Source organism: Chrysemys picta, chromosome 5, assembly GCF_011386835.1.
Source record: "Chrysemys picta bellii isolate R12L10 chromosome 5, ASM1138683v2, whole genome shotgun sequence".
NCBI classification, from domain to species: Eukaryota; Metazoa; Chordata; order Testudines; family Emydidae; genus Chrysemys; species Chrysemys picta.
In genome coordinates, this window is record NC_088795.1 from 14205913 (window position 1) to 14225450 (window position 19538).

Consider the following 19538-nt stretch of genomic DNA (forward strand, 5'->3'; position numbering starts at 1 on the left):
TAAAATGGTTCTTAGATGTTGCAGAGACTTTCTCCTTTGAATTCATACTTGGGTTTCAGTGATTTTGCATTGCATTCTGGAACTGGTTGCATACAATCTCCCCCAGAATTCTGATGTAATCTGTGATGTGTTTGAAAAATATTAATTATAACCTGGACCTGCTGATAACATGAAGAGCTTAATTATCATAAGATTTTGAACAACAATACTCACATGATCACGCCAAAGTATTAAATCCTGGCAGATGAAACCTAACAGATAATTGCAACTTGGTTAAAAATAGGTTGCTAGTGTCTGGTGTAGATTTGGCAAGAATATTGTCAAGGTTTCTGTTGCATTTTTAATTAAATCTAAACTGAATCTTCATCAATCTCTGACACTGGCTTTAAATGAACTCAGTTTCTGGAGCTAAGATCTTAGAATGTCTTTCCTTTTGCCTCTGCAGTCCTGGACAAGTCTGGAAAAGATATGTTATTAGTAATTCATTTTCCATATTTTCCATGTGTGGGAAATCTGGACTCAGTAATACAATATTTAAAAAAAAATTAGTGAATTTATATCCTCCAAGAACTTGACATATATTGACATCAGATCAGCTCTTGTATGAATATTACATATTGCCAATCTACGCACAACTGTTACACAATACTGAAAGCCAACAATTTTAATAAGTGCAAAAAGTTTCTATCCATTTTTATTTTTCCAACATGATTTTAGTCACACACTATGAGAGTATCTCAATTGACAGGGAACATGAGCACCATTATAATAAAATCCTGTGACATTAGAATATTTGCATTCAAAAGCCAAGTGTATAATTACATATTAAGAAAAAGTATTGAATGCAAAACAATACAGCACAAAATACAGTACATATTTCAAGATGTGTGTACTAAATGGTTGATGGTGTTTTCAGAATTTGAAAGAAAAATCACCATTACAAAGATCAGTGCATTAAAACAGTGGTTGCTCCACAAAGTTCTCCCCTTTTCATTGCAGGAAGACCAACATTTAACCAGAGAAGAAATTAAAACAGCAGGAGACTGCTAGTTAAGAACAACGTAACTCCCACCATGACAACATTTAAAAGTCTAATCACATCACATTTAAAAACACAATTTAAAACCTAAAGACAGCTTACATAGTTTTACTTTCTATTTCAGCATTCAACAAGCGGATGCTGGCCTCTGCAGGAAAAAAAAGGATTTACTGGCTACCAAAAACAGATTCCTAAATTTCAGATATAAATTATTTTTCATATTGGATAATTTCTACAGATCTTATAACTTTGTATAGGAAAAGTTATAAAACAAAAACGAACAAGTGCTAACAGATGGAAATTCTTAAATAACTTTACAAAATGACACAAAAATGGCAGACACAGAAGTTTGTTGAAGGAGCATTATACTTTAGGTTTGGTTTTTGATCCAACTCATTCAGGGCAAAGCCCCACCAATATACTGGAATTATCAAAACACGTTTTTGTACTTTGATGTATGGGACTTTATGTAAATTAATTCCCTCACCAGCAGAAGTCCCTTCCCCTCAATATCCTCTTCCCCTAATTGGGAAGAAGCTGCTACAGAATGTACAACTTCCCTTGCAGACTCTCAAATTCCACTGAAAAAATACAGGAGACCAGTTCTGATAAAACCCGTAACTACATGGGAATTAAATACAAATTAGGGACAAAACAGGAAGAGTGCTCTATGGGAATGTATTACACTAATCAGAAACAGTAGTAGTAATTAAGGGCTCCTGGGACTCTTTGTAACTCTTGTAAACTGTTCTGTATAACACTGAACAGGCCCACTGGTTTATGAAAATAATCTATACATAAATTTTGTAAAACATATTACAAAGTGTATTTGTTCCTCACAATTTGTTAAAGCAACAACACTGAACCCCCTCCTCTTCAGACACCTTATAAGAAAGCCAAATTTGAACCCAAGCTTTGATCTCACAGATGTTTCGAACAGTTTGACTCTGTTTGCTCTTCAAAAGGATTATAAAGTGCTCAAAAATTCCTTGACCTGCAAAAGAAGCAAATATTTTGAATCAAATGAAGTGTATTTATGAAACAGATCTACGAGAACTGTCTTTTCACCTCTTCACTGCCTTATACTGTACAAGGTGTAATTACTGAGTGAAATAAAATCTCATGGCAAAGCATGTGATTTTGTGGCCAGAGTTGCAGAAAGCCAAGATTCCTGAAGTTCAGTAGGTGCAGATCCCTAGGTAGCAACACATTATACGGATATGGAATTCTTCAGTGCTTCTAAGACATGTGGAAACTGTCCTAAACTGCAACAAGATTGTTTAAGATCACATCTAAAAGTTGTTACAGAACATGAACGGATTCAACATGTATACAAGTTCAGAAAATAAACATTTCAAATATATGAACACTAATGAGCTCCTATGCAGCTATTTTAGAATTTGCTCTTCAGGATTAGAGATACAGTAGAACCTCAGATTTATGAACACCAGAGTTACGAAATGACCAGTCAACCACACATCTCATTTGGAACTGGAAGTACACAATCGGGCAGCAGCAGAGACCAAAAAAAAAAGAAAAAAACCCAGTACAGTACTGTGTTAAACGTGAACTACTAAAAAATAAAGGGAAAGCAGCATTTTTCTTCTGTAAAGTTTTGTACATCACCTGCACTACATCGGTCACCTCTGTATGCCTTCTGATCTCCTCATTCAGTATGTGATCACGGAGCGATATCTTACACATTCGCCTTTCCATTGCTCTCTGGGTAACAGCGAATTTTTTTTTCCTCCACTTTCGACGTTGACCAGCTTTCTGCTCTGTATAGCATTGCTGGCAGAACAGTGGAATTAAACAGTTCATTCATTTTCTTCATGGGCAGCTCATCATCCATTAGATACAAGCATTAGAGAAGGCGTACAGAAGTGACTGATGTAGTGCAGGCAATGTATGATGCAAAGCGGAGATGGGCAAGTAATGTAGTCCACGGGCAAGACAATAGGTGGACAACCCGCATTAGTGACTGGATCCCCAGAGACCACGAACGACTGCTGGGCAGACCGAGCCCATGACAAAAATGTTTGGCCAGAAATGGAAAAAATGTGCTCGCAACAAAATGGAATGGCGGAGTGTCGACTTGCGTTCGTGGAGGGACGGACGAGGACAAGCCAGACAAAGAAAGAAAGTAAAGTTTCAAAGCTGAATTAAGTCAACTTTCAGTTGTAAACTTTTGACAGAACCACCATAACATTTTGTTCAGAGTTATGAACAACCTCCATTCATGATGTGTTTATAAATCTGAGGCTCTCCTGTGTGCAAAAACAAATAAAAGAATACCCCTAGCAAAAGCTTAGCACATTTTAAGAGGTGTGTCCAATGGCTTGACTCTGTAGCAGTGTGTCAGTGCTATGCAGGAAATGGGTTGAATTCCAGGTCCTAGTCTCTTTCCCCCTGGGCTGGTGAAGTAGCGTATTCAATCACCACAGTCAGGGTGTAACAAGCTCTAAAGTCATCATAAACCATGCAGGCTATTTTACAGGTAAATGACCGTATTTCCTAATGGATAAACTAAGACCAAGAGGTAAGTCACCTTGTGAGGTAAACCAGTCATTTCTCAGAGAAACTGGACAAGCCTTACTGCAGTGTGAAATAAATGTTACTAGCAAATTTAAAGACAATATAAAAGTATCTGAGCTATTGAACATTTACTGAAATGACTATGAACTAATTGGCCAACATCACACATGAACAATTAATATCCAAGTGAAAGTTCAACTTGTTGGTCTATAGCAGAAAAATTATCCCTTTAGCATTAGCTAAGAAATGGACCAAATTGATGCAACAAAACCCTTAGCTTTGTTTCTCCCAAACTACTCAAAGAAATATATTTGATCCAAAAATGCAACAGCTCCATTTTATATTCCGCATTATTTCCCAAATAAATTGAGAAACTAAATTTGAAAAGCAGTCACCGTGTTTGCACACCTACTAACTGCTTTTCAGTGGCATTTCTGTCTGCTTCTTTAACAAACATTTTTGTAGTTATGTATGACTATAGTAGAATGGCAGCAACATAAGAACAGTTTGTCTCTGTCAAGAGCACACAAGATTATTTAACCAGTGTAACATCAAGCTGGAAAATCATTTACAAAAGAAGAAAACTTGATTGTTTAATGTTTAAGAAACATGCTTAATGTGTAAACAGTGAAATATGTTTTATGATTTTATATATCTCCTCCCTGCATTAGTAGTTTTATTTTTTAATTACAGTCTTTCAATGGGCTTGTATACTGCCAGTGTCACAAATAAGATTTATATATTTACTCAAAATTTTCCTTTTTCCAAATGGTGAAATCCACAGAGCCTACAATGGGTCTTCTCTCTGCTTGCTGCTTTGGGTCAGAACTCAGACATATTAGTTACTGACTCAAAGTGGCGATAGTAGTGGGTTGAATGGGTGAGTGATTCGTATTGCTCAGAGACTCTAAGCATTCACTCATTGTGAATGTACATGCACTCACACACACACAGGCAGTTACCAGTGGTGGTCTCCAATGTGCCTTAAAAAAAGCTTTAGGTTAAATATTGCTCAAAAAAATTATGGCGAGAGACTGTTTTGAAGTTACAGACTGCTGTTCCAAAGTATATAGTTTTCTTTTAACATAAATGTGATCTTGTATTGAATATATATCAACATGTTTAAATAGCAAAAAGTTCGTATTTCCTGTTAAGTTTTACCTTTTCAATCATATTTTCATACTGGTCTTTGTTGCCTTTGAAATCTTCATTAACATCCAGTGTTAAGATGGGTACTTCTTCCAGGTATTCAAAATCAGTCCTATATAGAAATAGGGGTGTAGGAATAGGAAAAGGAGAGAAATTATATTAATTGCAAAGTAAAAATAAATCAAGTCTTCATCACAGCAATCTTAACAATGAAAATCTTCCAGATTGGGAGAACTGCAGATCTTAATAAATTATATCCATAATTTTTAAATACAGGACCCTAAAGCTAGATTCCTTGGTTAGGCTCCTAAATAAATAATCTTGAATTTACAGTGTGCTGATTGACCAGCATCTCCAAGTGACTTCAATAATGTCCAGGCTATGTATTTCAGTGAATTCAGTTCTGCAAACTGCTGAATGCTCTCAGCTCCAGCTGAGGTGAACATGAATTGAGGGGCATCCTGGACCCCCAAATGATGTTCAACACCCTGTGAGACTGAGCCCAATAAGACATTTACAGATATAAGTTATAAGAGACCCAAATGCATAAGATACTTGATTTTTAAAAGCCATCATGGTTTAACATTCTCAAGGACAACTGAAGTCTTATTTGAAAACTTGTGGAAAGACACTGGCAAACACCTTCACCATCAAATGTTTCCAGGCATGCATTAGTCACAAAAAAAAGCCTACCGCAATGTTCTATGCTGAAGCCAGCTTTCATGTTTGTAGTGAAGTTTCTCCAGATATTCAATAGGAATTTCTTGTTCTTCATCTCTTCCACGCAAGTAAATCCTATTTAAGCATTTCTAAAAGCAGAAAGAAAAAAAAGTGGACCAATTTACAAGAGAAGAATTAAAGTCCAATTTATTTTCAACTCCCTGAAGCTTTTTTTTTTTTTAAAAATCCCAATATCCTACACTCTTACCAAAGATTACCACCGTTAAATTAGTGAGTGAGTTTTGGGAGTACAGAAAGACTCTTCCATGTTTAGCTGATGGAGGCCAATGAGGTGGTGTTGGTTAACTGGCAGAAAAATGGTTAAAAAAACCACCCAATTTAAGAGAAACTTTGCATCAATTCTTCAACATTGGCACTTAAAGGTTCACTTGATTATTGAAAACAACATAAAAAGTTTTTTGTTGTGGAGCCATGTTCCCAGTCAATTATATCCTTTTATTGGGGAATGTGAACAACTATTCTTGAAAATTATTGTTGCCTTTGTGGACACAAAAAGTAAATCTTTCACTTAAAGACAAAATATAAAACAAAAGTTCAAGTTCATCCTGCAACCCCAGTACACTAATAAAAAAAGGTTTATTTTTCTGTACCCCATACAATAAGGAAGTGATGTGTTAAGGGGCAGGTTCAATTAAAAGTTCCAACAAAATGTTTTTGATTTTTCAGACCTTGTGATATGTAGAAAAGTTTTACTGCTGATTTATTAAAAAACGGTATTTACTTATATTACTTTGCACTTATGGCACCTTTTATCAGAAGATAACAAAGAGTATTGCCCTGAGATTATTTTTATTATCTTTTATAGGTGATGTGCAAAAGAGATGGGTTTGTGCCCTTTATTATGGTGTATGAAGAGAGCCAGAACAATTAAAATAGAAGGCAGAAGAAAACGGTCTCTATAGCATTAGAAATTCATGTCTTGTCTAGTTGCTGGAGAACTATGATGATGCCATCAGAAGAGCTAAGAGTTGAAGAAAAGGAATTTTTAGTCAGCCTGTTTAAATCTTGTTTTGCTGACATCTACTTAATTCCAAAGGCTCATGAGCCCTTGGGAGAAATGGTGTCTCAGCAACCCCAAACGCTCCAATGAAGGTGAGAGTTCAGAAAAATATCTTTGGAGCCCACCAAGAGGCCCTTTCGCATAACAGGGCAGACCAAACTTGAAATTCCCAATTACTGTAAAATAAAAAATACTCTTATTTTTCCAACACACACACACACACACTCCTTTTAGCTCTCTCTATAAATAAAACAGCAAAAAGGGGCAAAAACTCAATATAAAAAAACCTTTACGAATTGAGAACCAGGCACAGAGAAATTAAATTTGCTCAATATCACAAGTCAACTCTGTGGGAGAGCTAGCAATAGAACCAAGAATTCTTGACTCTTGGTCCAGTGCTTAAGTAGTAGTTTGCCTATCACTCCTACTATGAAGCTTGTCTATAGCTTATCTAAGTATCTACAGGTTTAAAGTAGCATGTTCAAATAATTCAGGCCAAAACCTGAGATTTTCTTAAAATGCTAAGATTGCAAAACTCAGTAAGAATAGAATGTGTCAGTGGCTTGATATTTGGTGGTGGTGATGGGGCAATTTCAAACTTTTTATTTAGATATTCCCCTATAGTGATAGAAACCCAAACACCACAGCATTATGCCAGTATGTTCAGTGCAAGAAGTGCACTTGACTGGTCCAGATACATTGTCCTAGCTGAATGAAATGCAAAAAAAGTCAACAACATAAATGATGTAAAGTATACTGGATTTAAGTTCTTTTGATTTTAATAATCTAAAGTATTATTTGAAAGGATTTAAACATGTCTGTCTCTAGTTTACAGTGTTCCTTTCATGTTCTTATATTTTTCACCTGGTTGTGTAATCACTGCAAACTCAGTAATTATGATCAGGAATGACAGTCTGAAAACCTTCTTGTTATCTTTTCACAAGATGTAAATACACAAATTAGTCATACTTTAAAGGAATAACAAATAAAATACAAGGCCAAATATGAAAACATAACAGGGTGTGGGATTCAGAAGAATGAACACAGGGCTCTGCGATGTTGTAACACTAGATGCCAAAAGCTAAGTGCCTTTGATACAATGTGCACAAAGGGAAGGGCACTTATGTATTTCTTTACAATTACACAGGGTGCAATATTTGCAAGAAAGATGCTTACTGTAAACTTATAGTCTGTTTTGTACATACTATAATAGTCTTTATTTATACAGGTATACTATTTATGGGGATATTCTAATTTAAATTGAACTTTAAACACTGGAGTTTTCATGATCCTCAATGCTCGTGTAGCCTTATACCCCTCCCCTTCCCCAATCCAGCATTACCTGAACTTAGGAAGAGAGCAAATGTAAGGTGTTTGCCTTGTCACAAAATAGGAGTCAGGAAAATTGAAGTATCCCTTGACACATCAGCACCACCCAGAGCAATCTTTAAACACACAGATGCAGGAAGACTTGCAAAGATGTGAAGAGCAGTCCCTAAGCTTTCCAGGAATACATTAGACACATTAAATCCTGCCTGTACAGGTGACCAGTTAGTCACACAATAGCTCCAAGTTCTTCTGTTGGCTTTGCTAAGGCCCACAGAAAGCGATCAAGCCAAATCTACACCATACCTTATACGTAGATTACTTTATAAAGTGAGAGTACCCCTCCATTCATACAAATACTTTGACACTGCTCTTATCTACTCTTATCAAGAAATATGTCCCAGACTGGCATAGGATTCCAAAAAAGAGCATTCTTCCCCCTAAGGAATAGTTACAGCAGTAGTAGAAAAATGCAATAAGGAAAGAGCAGCCCAACAGTCTTAACTGTGGTTAAATGTTTATTGCAAAGGGCTGGAAATTAGGACACTTGGGTACTATTCCTGGCTTTGCCTCTGACTGTGACCTTAGACAAGTTGCTTACGGCCATACTTTCCCCTTGTCACAGAACAGATGGGCCTATAATCAAAGTCAAAAAAGTAAACAGCTATATGGGAGCAAGCAGCCTCGACCATTCTCTCCTTGCCAGGGACAATCACTGAATAAAGTATGCATCCACGCAAAAGGAAAGGAGTCAGGAACAGGCCACCTTGTAGTGAATGCCCTTTCTCAAGGCAGCAGTAAAGATATTTGCATTGGAAAGGAATACTGACGAGGGCTGGTAATAAAGTATCAAAACTATACTGACAGAAAATAGGAAAATTTGAAACCCATCCCGTCCCCCAGTGCAGGTTTTCCAAACAGCTTTTAACACTGACTATATCAGCAACAGCTACACCTACATATCACATGAACCACATCAGAAAGGACAAGAACCTGAACACCAGAGAACCTATGAAAAACAAGGCAAATGAGGCAGCAAGGCTTGCATCGGTATAGGCTTCAGAATGACAGAGCCAGAAAGAGGCACTTCTGATACCCATCTGTGACCCAAAAATCCATGGAATTTCCACTGTTTTTCCATTGTAATCGCCATCCAGCGTGTGGATTTTAGTACATTGCTCCCTGCCCACTAGTCCTGTGTTCTTTTGGGCAAGGTGGCTGAGCTCTGAATCCAAGTCATCTTACCGTCTCGGGCAGAACAGCTATATTGTCTCCTTAATCTCTCTATGCTTCAGTTTTCTTTATCATCTCACAGGAGCATTGTGAGGCTTTTCTAATGTATGTAAAGCACTTTGAGATCCTTGATGATATAAATAGGAAAAATATTATTTCTAGGCATTTTCCTGGACAGAAGCCCACTTTCTCTTCCCCAGCTTTATTTCCCAGACAGCTGTGTTGCCACTAGGTGACATGCCTGGCGTTGGTGTTTCAACACGAGCAGTCACAATTTTAAAGATTCTGATACAGACCGCGTGGGTTGAAGATTTGCTGGAAAGTAACTGAGATTTCTCAAGAAAATAGTTTTGTGGATACCTTAAAAATACACCACTTTCTTTGGAGTATTTGAGAGTGCAACCTGGCAAAATAGTTCTACGCTCATGTAGGCAAAGATTTATAGGCAAGGCTCAGAGCTCAGATTGGTCAATCTGATCGCACTCTCATTCTTGCTAAATTCATAAAGTTTTATTTCTCACCTCAGGAGTGGCTCTGAGATAAATGATTCCATCTAGTTGAAGGCTTTGACCAAACTGTTTATTCATCCATTCATGCCAATCTTGGTAAATTGTCCATTCGGTCTCATTCATGCAATCAGATTCATATAAATTAGATGCAAAAATATACCTAAAACGCAAAAGATTTATTGAACAATGAGGAAATGTAAGTCATGTTATTTAAGTATCCAGTTCAATATGCTCTGCAATATCTAGAAAAAAAATGGATGAGCTACTTTTGTAGCCTGATTGATGTTTAGACTGCAAAAAACTCAATTGTCCATGAATAGTTTTGCTAAAACCCAACAGTTTTGTTCCACTGGCTCACCTGAAGGTTGTAGATTGTACAATTACTAGACTGTATTTAACCCTTTGCTCTCTTTCTAGATGGCTGCAGTCTTGCCACCCACCTGGTCCCCTTCCCCGTGCTATTTCAGTTGCCGTTTCCCACAGAGTCATGCATAGCTGCCATGTTCAGGGTTCAAACATATGCTCTATTACCTCTCTGCTAGATTCACCACCTTTTGGAGACTGCAACAAGAGCATTTAGGCCAGTACACATAGTTCCTCCTCTGAAATCTGTCACACCATGGTAACTGGCTAAGACTATCCTCATGCACTATTAACCCCAAAATTGTTGACATGGGGCTCAATAGTGAAGTTCAACCCCCTGCAGCCAGAGACTGAAAGGTACGACACTTAGGAGCAAAGATACAGCAGCTCTCAAAGAACATGGGAATAACAAGCTCATGAGAGATGGAGAATTTGCTCTTCTTTCTCCCCTCAACCCTGCCCCCGCTTTTTTAAGAGGACAGAAAATTACATATATTTACTATAATTCAGTTAATAAAACAAAGTTATTGTTTGAGTTGGTAAAATGACCTCATTGTACAACAATACGGAGAGGAAGTGAACAATGGATTCACTGATAATATCGTAAACTCACCAGAGCCAGTCACAAACCACTGGTTCTGAAGTGCTTATGAAAGCTCATCTGCTTTCTAGTCATTACAAGGATTCTCCTACTCAGCCAAGTGTCTGCAAATTAAACATACCTGTCGCTATACACAGATCGCTCAAAGAAGACTACAGGGTTCTCCACCTCTCTGATTTTCCCATTAAGGGATTTGAGCTGAGCCCGGATTCTGCTCAGGCAGGCATACGTCTGGAAGGTGAAAGACCACCGGTCCGGTTTCTCATACATCATCTGGAGCACATTCCCCCCACTTTTCTGTGACGTCGTCAGCTCCTATTTTTAACAAAGTAAGTCACTCAATGATTATGGGGTCCAATTTATCTAATTTAGCTCTAAAATGCTCAAAATTGCTTACCATGACAAAACGGTGTAGCCTCTTTTTTCAAGCCTAGAATTGTCTCCACCTACTCTCAATCTCCATTTATAAAAGTGTGTGTGTCATTTGCACACATCTTAACTCCCTTTGTTGTGCTGAGGTGTTGAAACACTACAAATTGCATCCTGCACTTTTCCGAGACCCCCTGCGACACTGGGGCATAGTGTGTGAGAGCAAAACACAACCTGTTTTTATTTGGGAAAACACAATTCTGAACTGTGCAGCATTTTATCTTTATTCACCTATAGGGAAGATTTCACGCAAGGGTTTGCATGTCATATTTTCCTCAGGCATATTGAAAGGCATGAGACACCAAAGGTCAAATGCCTCAACACTTGAGTTAAATTCAGCAACCAATTATGTGTTTTAAAGACAAATAGTGTTCTGTTCCTATTGTTGCCTTCAGGGCTGTTGTAGCCGTGTTACTCCCAGGATATGAGACACACAAGCTGTGTGAAGCAATATCTTTTATTCGACCAACAGAAGTGGGTCCAATAAAAGATATTACCTCAGCCACATTGTCTTTCTGTTACTATAACATTTTAGGAACATCTTACTCATTTGACAGTATATTTTATCTTTTGGAAGCATGGCAAATTGTTTCTTTTGAACAAATATTCCCAGAGCATGTCAGCTTCTCTTTGAGGAACAGATTCAACCCTTGTCAATTTCAAGAACTACTGTGTCTACATTAGCCTTTTTACTTTGTTGCTATTCCTGGTGGAGCTCCACAGGTTAATCTCCACTATCTCTTGGCTAGCTATGGTGAAGCCATTGTTGGCAACAACATTTTTTAGGGGGGGGGGGGGGGGGGAGAAAGGCCTATGGATATGGCTGAACATGGATACTTTCAGCCTACAAGTTTAAAATGCTTGTCTGTCTCAGGAGTTTTTAGTCACTATTTACAAACAATCTTTTAAACAAAATGAAGAGCTGGCAGTACACAAAAAGCCAATCCCACACTTGCAAGCACTCCTTTTGCTCCGACACAGCACTGTTAAATTTAATATTCAGCTGGCTTACCACATGCCATCTGTTATAGTTCACTTGATAACAGCTGCAGACATGACATCTAAGCAGATGGCTATATACACTCTAAACATGTCATATGAGGACAAGAACATATTCCCCTATACACAGAATTAGATATCTTCCTCTCTTAGCTGAATGAGTTACCTTTAGATTTTATTTAATTTTATTGTCCTGTATCATTATTAACAGCTGGAACGCCACTGCATGCAAATTTAGAAAACAGAACTTAACTGTGGGACATGAGCACTGCATGCTTTACAGCTTTTCTAGTAAAGATGACCTAACATTCAAACACAAAGCCCTTAGTTTGTACAAATGGATGTGGCAGCAAAAGGACTTAATCCATACTTTCTTGACAAATTTCAGTGTTTGGACTCTAAGGGAAAAAGCATGGCTTAGGCGCTAATAGCACAGCACTTGGAATGCAGAATACTGAGCTTTAATCTAGACTCTGCCACTGACTTAATGTGTGACCTTTGGCAAGTCACTTAACCTTGTTATGCCTCAATTTCCCTACATGAAAAATAGAAAATACTTCCTTACCTCATGTGGATGTTTGTAAAATGCTTTGATATCCTTGGAATACAGGAAGGCAGGCATTATATAAACACAAAGTATTGTAGTGAGTCCTGTTAGCGCCTGCTATTGTTAAGGTCACAACACAGCTTCCATTAGAAACTTGTGTTTTTATAAACTTAAACAACCAAATAGTCTAGGCATACTTAATTCTGCCTCAGCACAGGGGGATGAACTAGTGACTTGAGATTCCTTCCAGGGCGACATTTCTATTATAAACGGAAATATATCTGCTTAAGTTACACAATTAAGCAATATTCACTTTTCCTTTTAAATTTGCATTATTAATTAGCTGTAAAACTGTAGTCAGATTGTTGGCATTTCAGTTGTAAATTTCTCAGTCAAAAATGCTATATGTTAAAGCTAAACTCCACAGGATAGTTTTACTATAGGCAGCTGTTTTTTGGCTACAAGTAACATTACCACATCGATGGCCACAGATACCAATCCTTGACTTGAAACAGGCAGTTAGACGGTCTCAACCATTATGAGCATTCATCTCCAAAAACTTCTTCATTGCAACCCAAAAGGGCTGTGAACAGTTGCTTAGTTTGGATGATCTAGTACAATAACAAGCACATACTCTTCCCCATAAGTGGTAGATGAGGCAAATGCCTTCACTGTTTAAAATTTTTGTTCAGTGCGTCAAAATACATGGTACTGTTTTTTACATTTGAAAAAGTTCCTTTATGGTTCAGTGATAGCACTACTGCGCACAGATATCATGACTTGTGCCATTAGGTGGAAGCCATGAAGCAAGCTGAAATAGTGATAGATCCAGGTTTAGAATGCAAAAATCAAAACCAGATTATATAAACAATTTAGTCAGCAGTTCACATTCTTTTGCCAAAGGTTTCAGAAGATATCTCCTGGGACATCTGAACTATTCTATGTTTTCTTCACAGAGCTATATTACCAAATCTGAGTTGTCTCTTTCTAATACTTCCTTGTCGTGTTTTAGGCTATGGCTACACTAAACAACTTTTAGCGACATGGCTGTGCCGCTACAGCTGTAATGCTAAAAGGCACACAGTGTAGTTGCTGTTTGTCAGCAGGAGAGAGCTCTCCTTCCAACAAAAAACTTCCACCCCACACGAGCGACAGCAGTTCTCCTGCCGACAAAGTGCTGTTCACACCAGCGCTTTTTGTCAGTAAAACTTTTGTCGTTCGGGGGTGTGAGTTATGACAAAAGTTTTGCCGATGAAGTGCCAGTATAGACAAAGCCAGTGGTGCACAAGTGGGAGAGGCTGCGCAAGCAAGGACTGGCATTTTTCCATTATCTGTGCTGATTAGGTGTAAATGATGTTTACTCTGTAATACACTTGTAAGTCTAGACAGCGGAAAGGATTACTACACTCCCCATACCTACTCTGTCTTAAACATGCACAAGTGTAAACACACATTCCATTTGAGCATCACAGGCTTGCTTAATAAGGGTCAAAACCTACAAAGGTGAAAGGAAGTCAAATGAATATGATGAGAGTTGATGAAACTGTTACTATCACAGGTATATATGCACAGTTCATATTTCTATTACTGTTTGATTAGAGTAGAAGAGGCCTTGATCCCAAAGAAGCAGTTTCTCCTTGCTCAATAATGGGCAAACAATATGAAATACTAATCTCAATAAAAATCAAAGGCTATCATCATACCTCATCATCCTCTTGGCAGTTTTGAACATTGCACCATCTTTCTACAGGCTCAGGAACAACTTCCCATTCCTGGCTAGCTTGTTTGAGAATATTCACAAATGTTGATTTTCCTGCAGCTGTTGGAAAAGAGCACAACAAATACGTCTGTCAGAAAGTAATGGAAGTGGTTGTTAGCCACTAGACACAACACTTTCCAAAAAGCAACAGAGGGTCCTGTGGCACCTTTAAGACTAACAGAAGTATTGGGAGCATAAGCTTCCGTGGGTAAGAACCTCACTTCTTCAGATGCAAGTAATGGAAATTTCCAGAGGCAGGTATAAATCAGTATGGAGATAAGGAGGTTAATTCAATCAGGGAGGGTGAGGTGCTCTGCTAGCAGTTGAGGTGTGAACACCAAGGGAGGAGAAACTGCTTCTGTAGTTGGATAGCCATTCACAGTCTTTGTTTAATCCTGATCTGATGGTGTCAAATTTGCAAATGAACTGGAGCTCAGCATTTTCCAGGTTCCATCAAATGCAACCTCCGCTTCCCATGCATCACTGGTTTCATGAGAAGACCTCCCCAGTACATTCTCCTCCTACAATATTACAGCATCCATACGTAGATTAGGTCTTGGAACAAGGTACAACACCAATGAGATCAAACAAATCTTTTTCCCTTGTCTGTAACAACCATCAGTTGTATAATATTTTCTGTAAAATTTCTGAAAATATAACCTGACCCTGACCTTGTGTGCAGACTATATTCTATAGCAGAGTAGCAGAAGCATGTTAGAACATATTAAAGAGGGAAGCTAATGATTATGGGGTGTTCATTGTGGAGCTAAAACAAGGGGGAAAAGTTTACATTAAATACATCACTATATTAGTCACCTGGAATGAAATGCTATACTTAATGTCACAGAACAATTTTCACTAATAGCTTTTTAATTATTCATAACTTTCTAAGTTATGAACTAACTAAGCAAAGATAATAGTTTCAGAAAAAAACAGAAAAACAATTTTCACCATTTTTCTATAAGGGTGAAAAAAACTTCTTCTCGCTACTGTCAAACTGCCCCCCCCCCCCCCCCGCCCCAAGAATGGATGAACATTAAACTTAGTACATGAGCAAGTATGAAAAACCAGACATTAAGTTATTAATGAATGGAAACTGGCAATTGTGCATGCACTGCAGAAAATTTTAAGTCTGAATGCTTGAATCTAGGAATGAACTGCTCATTGAGTTCTTTTGTAAGTGCCCATGTAATGTAAGTTATTAGCAGCTTAAGTTCATATCCTATACAATACTATGTATGGGCAACATAGACAAACTATTGTGGCTGTAGACTTTAAACTTTTGCATTTTCTGATTTATATTTTAACTGTGTGCATTTTTTTGTGTGACAATGTTTTTTGTGCATTTGTCAGTGTGACAATGTTTTCTATCAATACACCCAGGTGCCTCAAGATGCTTGGACCTGGTCTTCACTAGAGAAAAAATGTAAACCAAAGGAGGGTTTACTTCGAGTAGCTAATATGGGTTAAAAAAAAATACAAGCGCCTTGTTTTCATTATTTTAACATGAGTTAGTTTAACATGGATTAAAGACAATCTTGGTCTATGTTAGTATTCTAGGTGAAGTGACATTTAAGTACTACCGACACATCCTACTTCATCTTTTTGTTTAGTTAATTTTTAAAAGTAAATTTAATTTTTCAGAGTGTACCACCTAATTTTTTTTCTAACTTATTTTCAGGCAAGTAAGAAAGCTTTTAATTAAGAAATGTTAGGGCAACTGGTTATCTCCCTGGTAAAGTTGCAAAGGCACCATCGTGTCATTTGTCCACAAGCAGTATCAGTTACAAAGCCGGGAGATTAGTCTGCCACAAAGCAAAAAAATGGAGTGTTTCAAAACAAAAAAAGGACATTAAAATGAGAATAAATAAGGCTACCAAGAGCTGGCAGAGCAATAGGTGAAGTAGTAGGAACCATAGGAAATTATGATCTCAATTCCTACATAGAGCTCTGAGGCCAAAAAGGTTTAGCTCATCCTGTCACTGAACAACCGGAGGCACTCCCTGGCCTTCAGAGCAAGTTAAATTGGTTTCTCTTCACTAGCATAAAATTCAATCCATGGAAAATCCTGAGAAACAAAAAAGGTCAGGAGACTAACTTGGAGAAGGAGATAGTGATCATTATTTATCATGATTAAAAGGGAACTAAAGGAATTTGAGCTGATCATATCTGCTTGCACAAACATTTCTGATGCCCCAACTCACAAAACAAAAATCTGGCAAGAATACCACAGTAAGAAATATATTTGTTTAAACCAGGAACTTGAATATAGCAAAAGATAACATCTTCAGTTTTGCAATCCAGTACTTGTAACTATTACCAACTTTCCAACTTACTTCCTGCTTTGTTTTCCTGGCGTATGTACCTGTAGGATAAGATTTCCTAACCCAAGGGCTTGCCTCAGCAGGGAAACTGACAGGAATAGCTGAGATGAAGCTCTGTGGGAGGTTTTGAAAGCTTGTTGTTCTCACCAGCAGAAGTTGGTCCAATAAAAATATTATCTCACCAGCCCTGCCTCTCTAAATATCTTGGGACCAGCAGGGCTACAACACCACAACAGGAACAGCTATTGTGGAACAAGCTAGTCTGCAAGGGCTCCCCGTGTGGCCACGCTCTCGCAGACTGAGCATGGCAGCGTGTGGACACGGGGAGCTGTCCCAGTCCATTTCCCCAACGCAGTCACAGCCTGAGGGATGGGGAAAGGGCTAATGTGTGTAACGCGCTGTGCAGACAGACAACGGTGTGTTTGAAACGTGCCCGTTAGGAACAGCCAAGGCCAAGGCGGGGGGCGGCTGCAGAAGTCCCCGGCCTACGCGCAGCCCCCACCGTGGCAGATTTGCCCCCACAAGGCTGAGGGCGGTTTGAAGGCAGCACTCGGGTTTGCTGACAGGGAAAGGGACGCTCCGGGCTCGGGCGGGCAGTGGGGACCCGGGCAGCGACTCCCGGCTGGAGGCCGCCCGGGGGAGGGGGGAGAGACAGAAAGGGACAATGTTACAGGGGGAACCAGAACATCCCGAGGGTTTATTAAAAAAAAAATTAACCGATAAATCAATCAAAAATCCGAGAGGCCCAAAGCCCGGCCCCCGGCTTCGCGCCATGACCCACTCGCTGGCTACCGGGCGGGCTCGGAAGGAGGCTCCCTGGGCAGGTGATCCCAGGACGGCAGCGGCTGGCCCGGCGGGTCCCAGCGCTTCCCGCCAACGACCGAGGGATGGCGGCGGGTCACTTCAGGGGAGGGCGGCGCGGGACAGGTGAGCAACGGCGGCTCCTCAGTGCTGGGCCAGGGCCGCGCGGCGGGGAAAGGGGGAGACGCTACGGGATCTCACCGATGTTGCCCTCTATGGCGATCTTCTTGACGCCGCTCTGGGCCCGGCCGCGCTTGGGGGGGGTGGCCATGGAGACGCCGCTGCAGCCGCGCGAGTGCTGCCGAGCCTGAGCCTTTGCTCTCGCGCGCTCGCCGCTTGCCGCGTTCGAATTTGGCGCGCGGGGCTCGGGAGGTAGTTATAGATCGCGGTGACGTCACGGGCGCGTCTCACATCGCGTCCCCTCCCTCCGCGGGACAAAAGGTCGGCCAGCTGTTCCCGCGGCGGAACGTCTGGGTGCCCGCCAGGGCCAACGGCTGTCAGCGAGCGAAACGGCCCCGCCTCCGCATTGGCTCGCGGGCTGTTTGGGGGAGGAGGGGCAGGCTAAGCGGCTCCCTCCCTCCTCCAGCTCCGGACGGCGTGCGAGCGAAAATCAATCGATTACAGAGCGACGGAGGAAGGGAAGCTGCTGAGTGCCGAGCGTGTCGCTCGCTCAGTGGGCCCTCTCCCGTTTTTCAACTCAGTCCAGCTTCCCTGTAGTCCTGATAGCACATGCCATTGCCAGTGCTTGGGGGTGGAGACATTCACCACGTTGAGTTTAGGGCAAAATTTGAGCAAAATTGCCTTAAAAAGGTGTTTGTTTTCACACTCCAGTTACTCAGAAACCACGGATCAGATTTCCTTCCCTCTTCCCAGAATCATTCACCTTGGAGCTGAGAGCCACTAGGGAAAAGTTTAGTCCTGAAAGAGAATTTTTCAGACTGAAAACAGAGGGTTACAATGGAAGTTTAATTGACAGCTGCCATAATAGCATTCTCCATGGGCAAATACACTATAACACCAGGTCAAATTCATCATAACATATATTCAAGATCTTGATTGCCAATTCCTTATGCCCCTGTGTGTGGTATGTTTGATCTTAAAGTGAGGGTTTTTTTTAAATTTTGTTTAAGAATATCCCTCTAGGAAGGAAGGAAACAGTCCTGTGAGTCTTTCCATAAAGCATTTACAAATTTCCACTTCAGAACAATGTGACTTTCACTTGTTAATTGCCAAACAGCAGCAACCCCAGAAAGAAGCAAATAGAAAAGACAGTGAAGAAGAAGTTATCTGGGGGCAGATGGTGAAGACAATTTTTAACTTCTTAAGTTCTGATGGTGAAAAATCTTGAATTGCCAAAAACAGAGTGAGAGAATTGGCTAAAGCGTCTTTTGAAACTATAGCAATGTTTTGATCTTTACTTGTGACAAAGTTGCATGATAATTCTTGGGTTCTAATACTGTGCCTAGGAAGAGCCTGCACTGGGTGTTTGGATGGGTTATATGAGGTACATACTTTGGGTCCAGTCATATCTGGCGTATCCCGGACACGTGTTTGTCCAACCAGTTCTTAAAAACCTCCAATGACAGAGATTCCACAGTCTCCCTCCATACTTTGTTCCAGTGCTTTTACTATACAGTTTCAACTTTGAATATCTAATGTTTATAAATAACAAGTGTAATGGCCTCAAATATAAATGTAAATCAAATTTAAATGTACTTTTTTACATGCAGTCAGTCCTTTCTTACTGTGCTTCTTCCCATTGTACCCATGCATATTTCTCTGTGGAATCATAGAATCATAGAATATCAGGGTTGGAAGGGACCTCAGGAGGTCATCTAGTCCAACCCCCTGCTCAAATCAGGATCAATTCCCAACTAAATCATCCCAGCCAGGGCTTTGTCAAACCTGACCTTAAAAACCTCTAAGGAAGGAGATTCCACCACCTCCCTAGGTAACCCATTCCACTGCTTCACCACCCTCCTAATGAAAAAGTTTTTCCTAATATCCAACCTAAACCTCCCCCACTGCAACTTGAGACCATTACTCCTTGGTCTGTCATCAGGTACCACTGAGACCAGTCTAGATCCATCCTCTTTGGAACCCCCTTTTAGGTAGTTGAAAGCAGCTATCAAATCCCGCCTCATTCTTCTCTTCTGCAGACTAAACAATCCCAGTTCCCTCAG

At 39.8% G+C, this 19538-nt stretch overlaps 1 protein-coding gene across 1 annotated transcript; it reads right to left on the bottom strand.

Annotated features, from left to right (window-relative positions):
• Positions 1–662: 662 nt before the first annotated feature.
• DCK (deoxycytidine kinase) lies at positions 663–17960 on the bottom strand. The gene is made up of 7 exons (XM_005304121.4): positions 17557–17960; positions 14175–14290; positions 10618–10811; positions 9545–9692; positions 5417–5532; positions 4736–4835; positions 663–2033 (listed from the first exon to the last, which is right to left on the bottom strand). The coding sequence occupies exons 1-7, from the start codon at positions 17624–17626 to the stop codon at positions 2007–2009; spliced, it is 771 nt and encodes a 256-aa protein (XP_005304178.1). The 5' UTR covers positions 17627–17960; the 3' UTR covers positions 663–2006.
• Positions 17961–19538: the final 1578 nt, after the last annotated feature.

Excerpts from the sequence above, each read along its gene's own strand:
- DCK (XM_005304121.4), bottom strand. The coding sequence starts at position 17,626 with ATGGCCACCCCCCCCAAGCGCGGCCGGGCCCAGAGCGGCGTCAAGAAG. Across the intron at positions 9,693-10,617 it reads CGATCTGTGTATAGCGACAG|GTATATTTTTGCATCTAATT; the intron begins GTATGTTTAATT and ends TTTGCGTTTTAG. Across the intron at positions 2,034-4,735 it reads ATGAAAATATGATTGAAAAG|GTCAAGGAATTTTTGAGCAC; the intron begins GTAAAACTTAAC and ends CTTCTTTTGCAG.